The sequence below is a fragment of the Kogia breviceps genome, chromosome 1 (assembly GCF_026419965.1).
Source record: "Kogia breviceps isolate mKogBre1 chromosome 1, mKogBre1 haplotype 1, whole genome shotgun sequence".
In the NCBI taxonomy this organism is placed as follows: Eukaryota; Metazoa; Chordata; class Mammalia; order Artiodactyla; family Physeteridae; genus Kogia; species Kogia breviceps.
In genome coordinates this window covers 11,998,983-12,008,463 of record NC_081310.1, presented here as the reverse complement: position 1 = coordinate 12,008,463, position 9,481 = coordinate 11,998,983, and the positions used below count along the sequence as shown (strand labels likewise).

Here is a 9,481-nt window from a genome sequence, read left to right as displayed (position 1 = left end):
TGGTTACGAGTTTGTGCTTTCACTGCCATGGGCCTGGGTTCAATCCGTGGTGGGGAACTAAGATCCTGTGATGGTTGGGGGCGGGGTCTGGTCCTCAGCTGGTCCCAGCAGCATCTGGTTATATGGGCTCCAGCAGAACTTTAAGGGCCATCAAGGACCCTCCCAAGACAACACCCAGGGACCCTCCCAGCCAGTAGGAAGATCACACCTAGCCCCAGAGCAGGCAGGTTGTTGAGTCTGTGTGTGGGAGGGTCCCAGATCTTATCAGCAGCCCAGGAGGGTCCCAGCTTAGCCAGTGGGGAGAGGCACAGCCATGAGGACCTCTTAGAATCATCCTTCCCTGGTTTCAGGACTTAAGGAAGCTCAGGTTCTTCATGTCTCGTCACAGAAAGAATTCAGTGTGAGACAAAGTAATGGGTAAGAAGTGGATTTATTTAGAGAGAAACATACTCCACAGAGTGTGGGCCATCTTAGAAGGTGAGAAAGGCCTCTTATGTTGCTTTTAATGTATAGAATATGGATTGTTATAGACTGAATGTGTATGTTCCCCTGAAAATTCATATGTTGAAACTCTATCCCCCATGTAATGGAATGAGGAGGTGGAACTTGTGGGAGGTGACTAGGATTAGATGAGGTAGTGAGGGTGGAGCCCTCCTGAATGTTATTAGTGCCCTTATAAGAGTCAGGAGAGAGCCTGATTCTTCTCTCTGCTCTCTACCATGTGAGGGTACAAGAAGTCATCAATCTGCATTCTGGAATAGGGTCCTCACCAGAATCTGACCATGCTGGCAGCTCGATATCCAATTTCCAGCCCCCAAAAATGTGAGATATAAATTTCTGTTGTTTATAAACCACTCAGTCTACATATATTTTATAGTAGTGTGAACTGACTGAAATAGTGCTTTTCAAAAATAATACTCTTGTAAAGTCCTCAAGTAGAGGGTTAACAATTCAGTTCTAAGTATTTAAATTTCTCTTTAAATTGTATTTTTTCAGGCTCCACCACTTAGTTATCGTGTGACCTTGGTCAAATTATGTTTCCCGTTCTTCAGTCACCTCATTTAGACACTATATTAGACCAACGACAGAGTTTCAGAGCTTGGGTTATGGAGCCTGACTGCTGCACAAGCACCTAAGAACTCACAGGTAACTTGACTAATTTGAGTGTGTGCATGTGTGTGTGAGTGTGTGGGTAATTCATCAGCTTGGGCAGCTTGTGGGGATTTGTGAGACACACACTTAGAAAAGTTTGTCTTCTATACAAAAGATTACATTAATAACCATGTTTTTGGTATGTTTTAAGTTCCTTGAAATGCTCTTGTGATCTCAGCTGACATTTTTGCTAGAGTTAAATTGTAGAACAATTATGTGACAGAATAAACTCATGCTTCAATAACTAAAACTTACAGATTTGCTTAAATGGAAATTTAAAAATCTATAGGAATTTAAATACTAATTTCGTGAAAAGACAGCTTTTATTGGAGCACATTCATCTACTTGCATTTTTTTTTAGCAGACTTTTCAGTTCTGGAGGACTTTTGTTTATCTATGTGCATTCAATACATTGTGTGTTTAGTATCAGTAAAGTTTTCTCCAAACCGACTGTCAGGTGATATGAATTTCAAATGAACTCAGCTTTCAATATGTCAATCACAGTAATAAAGAAAAGCAAAATTCTTCAAAACTGGGAAGCATCACAGTGGTATGTTCAAGGTATTAACACTGAGACTAGGTTTATTTGTTAATTTTATTCTGTCTATTACCTTTGTCATTGTTTACCTAACCATTGGGACCCAATATAAAAGACATTTTTCAAATATATGGTTGATGGATAGTTAGGTCATTTATGACAGTAGCTGATAGGCCAAGAAGTAACATGGTAAAAGAACACTCATTTTCAGAAATTGCTGTAGCATAATGATGTTGCTGTAGTATCCCAAAGTGGAAGAAAACTATTGCTATGATTAGCATTCCATATCATTTTAAATGCATGATGACACAAGTTTTTCGGAATATGCTTGGTAAGGAGAATTTCGGAGCACTTCCTGATTTTTAACTCAACTTTTAAATTTTTACAAGTTGAATAAACATTTAAAAATGATCCTAAATAATTTTGTCTGATAATAGAGTATTGTCTGATGTCTTCAGGCAAATTTGATTAGCAGTTGCTTCATGCTGATCTTGATAAATCATCACATTCAAAGCAGATGTGCTTTTCAATAATCCTAAATTTAAATTCTTTCAGTTCTTCTTTTCCTCCTAAAGTGTGTATGCTCTTCAAAAGCATTCAATTTCATATAAACAAAAATATTTAAATGCATAAGTTAAAGAGTGTTCCTTTTAAATAAGCATTCTAAACTACTATGAGGCTAATTTTGAATGAGAAATGCTGCACTTTTGAAGAATAGCTATATCATTAATCTGTAATCAACCATTGACATATTCCTTTGTTCAAGAGACCAGCTGTTGGTAGGACAATTTTCATAAAATTAAGAAATCAATGTTATAACCATATGCAGTGTTTGATTTGATGAAGAGTAGAATTAGTAATAAAACTAGAGTGTAGTACTTCATAAAGAGATGACATTCATATAACCTTAACCCTTTACACAAATAAATCTGAAATTAAAAATGTTTTATACTTAGAAATCATTTTTTTCACCTTCCAACATATGTTCTGAAAGTTCTTTATTTATGTTTTGTAGAGAAGTGATATCAGAAAAATGTAACTCCAAAGACAAAAAAGTGAGCTAATAAATATGTCCTTAGTATAAATATCTGTGACTAGGTTAAAATAAATCCAGCAAAAATTTATACATAAAATTCCATATATAGGTCATTTTGAGATAAGATAATTACCATAATAAAAAATGTTTTGATACAAAATACTTAATCTAATGATTTGAGTATGTATTCTCAATTCCATTCATACAATTTAATTCATGCAAACTAAAGGTAAATTGTTTAAATCAAAAGAAAAATAATTTAGAAATAGAGATTATTTTGAAAATCAAATGAGTCAACACAGGGTGATAAATTATGTGTGATCTATTGTCATAAAAAGTAAACAAATAATACACAAAATGATCTTTATTGTCTAGTTTTAATAACTTCTTTGAAGAAATCATAATCAGAGGACTTCTAAAAGTATCAATCAATTGTATACATATAATTTAACAAGAAATAGGAATACATGTGCACTCATATATCAAAAGGTTTGAAATTTGGTTCTTTCATTCAAGCAGGTAGGAAAAATGTGATCACAGAATTATGATATAATTAGAATAATTGAATTACTTTGCTAAGCTTAACAAAAAAGAGCTCTACAAATGTTGAGTATTTGATTTAAAATCAATTCTTTATGGAAAGAAAACCCTATTCTAACAGGTTATATGTTGAATAACAAAGGACACATCTTCAATTTAGGTTTCTAAATTGGTTTTTACAGTTCTTCACTAAAATATTTAATTGAAACACTTTAACACTTTGCATGTGTAAAGATGCACAAAACGTCAAATAAAATGACCATAAGCCTGCCTTGTTGTGCCTGTCCACAGCCTCTGTCTCCACCAAATACAGCTTTATTAATGAGACCACTAGCTGAGGCAGGAAACTATCAAGACTCACATACTGTATCTTCCTGTTCTCAGGTTTTTTTCTCAGTCTCTTCAGCAGTGAGACACTAAGGAAAATAATCACAGAGGAAACAAATCTCATCACAAATATACTTTTCTAAATGCCCTAAAACCTTAGCTTCGAGCCTGTAATTTTGCAACTTCAATTTCCTTAATAATATAAGGGTAAAGTAAAACAAGCAAGCAAACAAAAACATAGCAGCAAATTATTTTACATTCTTTTAATGGAGATAAGGGGTCTCTTTCCTGCTCTTGAATCTGAGCAGGATTGCTACTGCTTTGATCAAAAAAAGATGGTGTTTTAAGTTCCAACTGTTCTCAGCACTCCACTTATTCTTCTGATTAAGTGGAGCGGGTCCCTGAGGAGTCAGAAGCCACCATGCTGAGGGTGGCGTGGAGGGCGCTGGGTTCGATTCCTACCCAGGCAGTGACCCAGGCCCCAGTCCTCGGGCTGCCGGACGGAGGGTGCGCCCAGCTTCTCTCCATCCACCGGGACCTTCCCTCACGTCCTGGAGGCCTCATCCTCCGGGCCGCCCGCGGATATGCCACCCAGAAACCAGTCCAGCCCAGCCATGAAGATGACCCGCCCCCTTCTATGCTGCTCAGGGACTACCAGGACATCCCTGGAATTGAGAAGGTTGATGATGTCGAGAAAAAACTCTTATCTTTGGAAATGGCCAACCAGAAAGAGAAGCTAAAAATCAAGAAAGAGCAGTTGATGAGCAAGGTCGTGGAAAAGCCTAAGGACGCCAGCTCCCTGGAGGCTCGAATTGTTGCCTTGACCGTCAAGATCCGCAGTTATGAAGAACACATGCAGAAACATCGAAAGGACAAAGCCCACAAGCGCTATCTGCTGATGAGCGTTGACCAGGGGAAAAAGATGCTCAAACACCTCTGCAAGACCAACTATGCTGTCTTTGAGAAGACGTGCAGGGAGCTGGGGATTGAGTACACCTTTCCCCCTCTGTGCTACCGAAAAGCCCACCGCTGCTGGGTGACCAGGAAGGCTCTGTGCATTCGGGTTTTCCAAGAGGCTCAAAAGCTGGAGAAGGAAAACAGGGCCTTAAAAGCTGCAGCTGCAGCAGCCCGGAAACAAGGCCAGAAGAACCCAGAGAGCCCTTCCAAAACTGGACCAGAGGCAATCAAAGAAAACCAATAAATGTTAAAATTAAAAAAAAAGGATATTTTTTTCTGCCTTGCCTCATAGCCATGTATCTGGTAATAAGAATAGCAACTAAATTTTTTAATACTGAATATCAATTTCTCAAATAGATAAATAGGCAAATGTATGAGGATTATAGATGGGGCCCCTTATAAGAAAGCTTTTGCCTTCTTAAAAATTGGAAGATGTATATTTGCAATATATATGACTCTTACAAAAACTTCAAATGACGGTATTAACTTTCAGTCAGAAGGAATACTTATTATAATACTACATTCTTTTAATAAATGTTATTGAAAGACATACAAGATATAAAATGTTATTAAAATGAGTTTTAAAATCTATAATATTTAAAATGATGCTCTTTACAAAAATATTCATGAATGTAAGTAAGATGCATTGTTTAGTTTTATATTTTGTTCTAAGTAATTTTATTTAAATATAGGAATTAAAAAGTATATACCTCTGGCTTTGATTTTATTTTACTAGGTGTCAGGAGCTCAGCTGAGCTGGGTGAGAGAGGAGCTGCCAGGTATCAGGGTAGCCAGTTAAGGCAACAAGGCCGAAATGAAAGAGTTAAGACTTTGATCACTTACTACAATGAAATAAGAGAAAGGCTCACGACTCCATTGCCTTTTACCCCATGAAATGGAGTATGGAGCCAGGTAGGTCAGTGCTTTTCACCCCACTTTGGAGGGTGCCCCAGACAAAAGGCTCCAGCAGTTTTATGAACCCTGAGGTGGGGGTCGGGGTGAGGGTGGGGGTGCGGCACAACCTAGGGAGGTCCAGGCATGGGAAAGTAGTTAGTTTTGAATCAGAGTTGGGGAAAATTTATCTTCAAGGTTTCCCTTTCCCTCCCCATATGGAGGCCTGTCTCTGCCCAAGGCCTTAGCTAGAGACCCAGGAATGAATGAGAGGAGGCTAGGAATTTATTTATTTATTTATTTATTTATTTATTTATTTATTTTAACATCTTTATTTGAGTATAACTGTTTTATAATAGTGTGTTAGTTTCTCTTTTACAACAAAGTGAATCAGAGGCTAGGAATTTAAATACACAGAGAAGATCCACCAGAATGCCTGAAGGGACTTCCCTGGAAGGTGTGGAGCCAGATGGAAATATACAGTTGTATCATTCTTTTGTTTTCAATTAATCTTTATTGGAGTCTAGTTGATTTACCACGTTGTGTTAGTTTCTGCTGTGCAGCAAAGTGAATCAGTTATATATGTATATATATCTCCACTCTTTTAGATTCTTTTCCCATATAGGCCATTACAGAGTATTGAGTAGAGTTCCCTGTGCTATACAGCAGGTTCTTGTTAGTTATCTATGTTATGTATAGCAGTGTGTATATGTCAATGCCAGTCTCCCAATTTATCCCTCCCCCACTTCCCTCCTTGGCAGCTATAAGTTTGTGACTCTGTTTCTACAATTGTATCATTCCTAATATTGACAATCAACGAACACTTATTGAGCAAATGCTATTACTAGGTTTCACAAATATTATTTCCTGTTGTTACTTAATTGAGTTCTCATGAAACCATGCAAGTTTGGTCATATATCAGCCCAAATCTTGAGATTATTAAAGGGCAGCTCAGAATTGTCAAGACGCTCGCCCTAGGTTGCACACTACTAAAGGGCTGAAACCACTTTTATCTCATTTCTGTCCTGATCAGTAATGTTTTATCACTGCTTATCTGCTTAGGGCACAAAACATTCCAAATGATAGATAACCCATGACAATGTAAACAGCTACTGTGTACATATTTCTCTCACTTTTTTGCAGTTTTTTTTTTTCTAGTGTCCAGAGACCTCTTTTGAACTGATAGGAAAAAGCAGGCATGCAATTCAGAGGGATAAACTTTGTCATAATAAGAAAATGATGTATCTGAGATTTTATTGTTGATACTGGTTCAGCCATTTTCTTCTTCAATTTTTAAAAAATAATTATTTATTTATTTATTTATTTATTTATTTTTGGCTGTGTTGGGTCTTCGTTTCTGTGCGAGGGCTTTCTCCAGTTGCGGCAAGCGGGGGCCACTCTTTATCGCGGTGCGCGGGCCTCTCACTATCGCGGCCTCTCTTGTTGCAGAGCGCGGACTCCACACGTGCAGGCTCAGTAGTTGTGGCTCACGGGCCTAGTTGCTCCGCGGCATGTGGGATCTTCCCAGACCAGGGCTCGAACCCGTGTCCCCTGCATTGGCAGGCAGATTCTCAACCACTGTGCTACCAGGGAAGCCTTTCTTCTTCAATTTTAATATAGGTTTTTGGTTGAGCTTAGAATATGTATTTCCATTACATGGAAATAACTCTCTCCTGTAGTTAAATACATTTTGGAGTTGCATTTATTATTAGGGGATAGGATTCTAAAAAAGGCAAGGGTGGCCCTTTAGGTGTTTAGATACCCAATGACATTATCATGTATGTTTTCTTCTTTATATCTTTGTGTTGGTGAAAGTAGGAGCTGGGTGTAGAGAAAATGAGCAATATGCTACTTGTGTTCTGAGGCTGCTTAACATGTAGAGGCATAAATAAACAAGTATTTAAGCAATTATACAAAGAAGTAAATAATAAAACAGTGGTGGGCTGCTATTGAAATGCATAGGCTGGAAACAACCCCTATATAGAAAACATGGAATTGTTGACCAAATTATTAGCATGAGGCAGATATAAAAGTAGTTATTTGGAATAATGGTATTCTAAGAAAATGGAATACCATGTGTCCAATACTGGAAAAAAAAATCAAGAATAGCTGAATAGAGAAAATACAAATTATAAATAGTTTTAATGTTCAATTTTGATTATTTTAGATCTTAATAAATAAGCATTTGTTTTGTTGTTCGTTTTTAGATCACTGAGTTTATCATTTTAATTTCATTTTGAAAAGCTTGGCTGTTATTTTCTCAATTATTTTTAGTGTCTTTATTCTTGTTCTGGAGTGCCAATTACATATATATTAGATCGTTTACTCTTGTTCCAAATTCCACCTAGGATTTGTCCCTGTGTATTTATTTATTTTAGCTTCTTTCTGTGATTTTATTTCATAGTTTCTATTGTTAGATCTCCAATTTGATTAATTATTAATTCTTCAGTAAAATATCAATTTCACAAGTTATATTTTTATCTTTAGAAAACTTTTGCCTATTTTAAAACTCTTTATACATGTTTTCATGTAAATCTCAAAGCATATTAATGATAACTTTTTATTTCTTTTCTGCTAATCCCATCATTTCAGTTTCTGTTTTCCGATTTGTCTCCTTGCTATGGGTCATATTTTTCTGCTTCCTCACCTGTCTAATACATTTATTTGATGTCAAAAATGATAAATTTTATGTTGCCAAATACCTGATGCTGTTGTATTCTTTTAAGGAAAGTTGCAATTTTTATTGATAGACATCTAAGTTATTTAAACATGAATTTTCACAGCCTGTGGCTCATTTTTTATTATTTTGAACAAATCAGAGTAGTCTTTACATTGTGACTCATTCAGCCCCATTACTCTGATGAGACTCTTCTGGGCTTTCTGTTGAATGTCTCCTATGCTTAACAAGGTCTCTACACTTTGGCTGTTGGCATGTCCAACAATTTCTGGCCCTTTTTTAGTTATGGTAATTCTTTCAACTTACAGCTCCTAGGTAGTCGGTTTTTTTACCTGGAAGTTAATTTTTGTCTGTCATTTTGGAAATTTCATCTGACAAATTCATAAATTAATATCTAGGCAAACACTCAAGTGGATCCCTATGTAGAGTTTTTTTTTTAAAGCTCTTCTGCGAAACTGCTCCCTTTTCTGTGGTCCTGTCTCTCACACATTGCAGCCTTCTTAGGTTCCCTGAACCTCTTATCTTTCTCTTCAGGTCAACAAAACTGTCTCGGTCTGTGTCCTCTCCCTCACTGGAAGTCCAGAGCAATGATTTCCTTCTCTCAACAATCATAACTTTATGCTGGCTCTTTTGCAATGGCTAAAAACTGTTGCTTCCTATTTTTGCCCATCTTTCTAGTTATTTACAGTGGGAGTGTCAGTAGAGATTCTGATACTACCTCATGACTACAAGTGAAATTTTCAATATCTTTTTATAAGGAAAGTAAGTAGTTAGAAAATGAATTTATTTGTGAAGACATCACATTTTTTACTCAGGAGAGAGAGAAAGAGAGGGAGAGAGAGAGAGAGGAAGGAAGCTGGAAGACATAATTATTTTAATTATTTCTGTCTGACCCATAAGTGGTAAAGTAAGTCCAATAGACATATAAGTGGACAGTATGAGTTATTATTTCTGAATTCCAAATCACTAAGACCTGCAATGCCTAGATTTTTGCATGATTCCCAAGAGGATTTCCCTCAGTTTATTGGTGTCCAATGATGATAAAAAGGTGCCTCAGCTATCATTTCACCTGCTTGGACACTAACATGTGTGGGCATGTAGTCTTCCTTTCTCTGTCCGTATCCTTCACACGTCTTTTTTTCAATTCTGTCTTCCTCTTTCCTCAGTATAAGAACCATACCTAGAATTATTTAAGTAGTATGATCAGTGAGAAAAAATTACTGAGGGGCTCTGCCTCTAGTCAGTACAGGAATTCATTGTTCCCTCAGTTATTCCACATGTTTTATCTGGCATTTAATGAAAAAAATGTTAATCTTAGTAGACAATGACAAATACATAAAATGTGTTTTATAATATTTGACTA

At 36.7% G+C, this 9,481-nt stretch overlaps 1 protein-coding gene across 1 annotated transcript; it reads left to right on the top strand.

Moving 5' to 3' along the window:
* The first annotated feature begins 4,014 nt into the window (after nt 1-4,014).
* LOC131760012 (small ribosomal subunit protein uS15m-like) lies at nt 4,015-4,814 on the top strand. Its single transcript, XM_059069664.2, has one exon. The coding sequence runs from the start codon at nt 4,015-4,017 to the stop codon at nt 4,792-4,794; it is 780 nt and encodes a 259-aa protein (XP_058925647.1). The 3' UTR covers nt 4,795-4,814.
* Nucleotides 4,815-9,481: the final 4,667 nt, after the last annotated feature.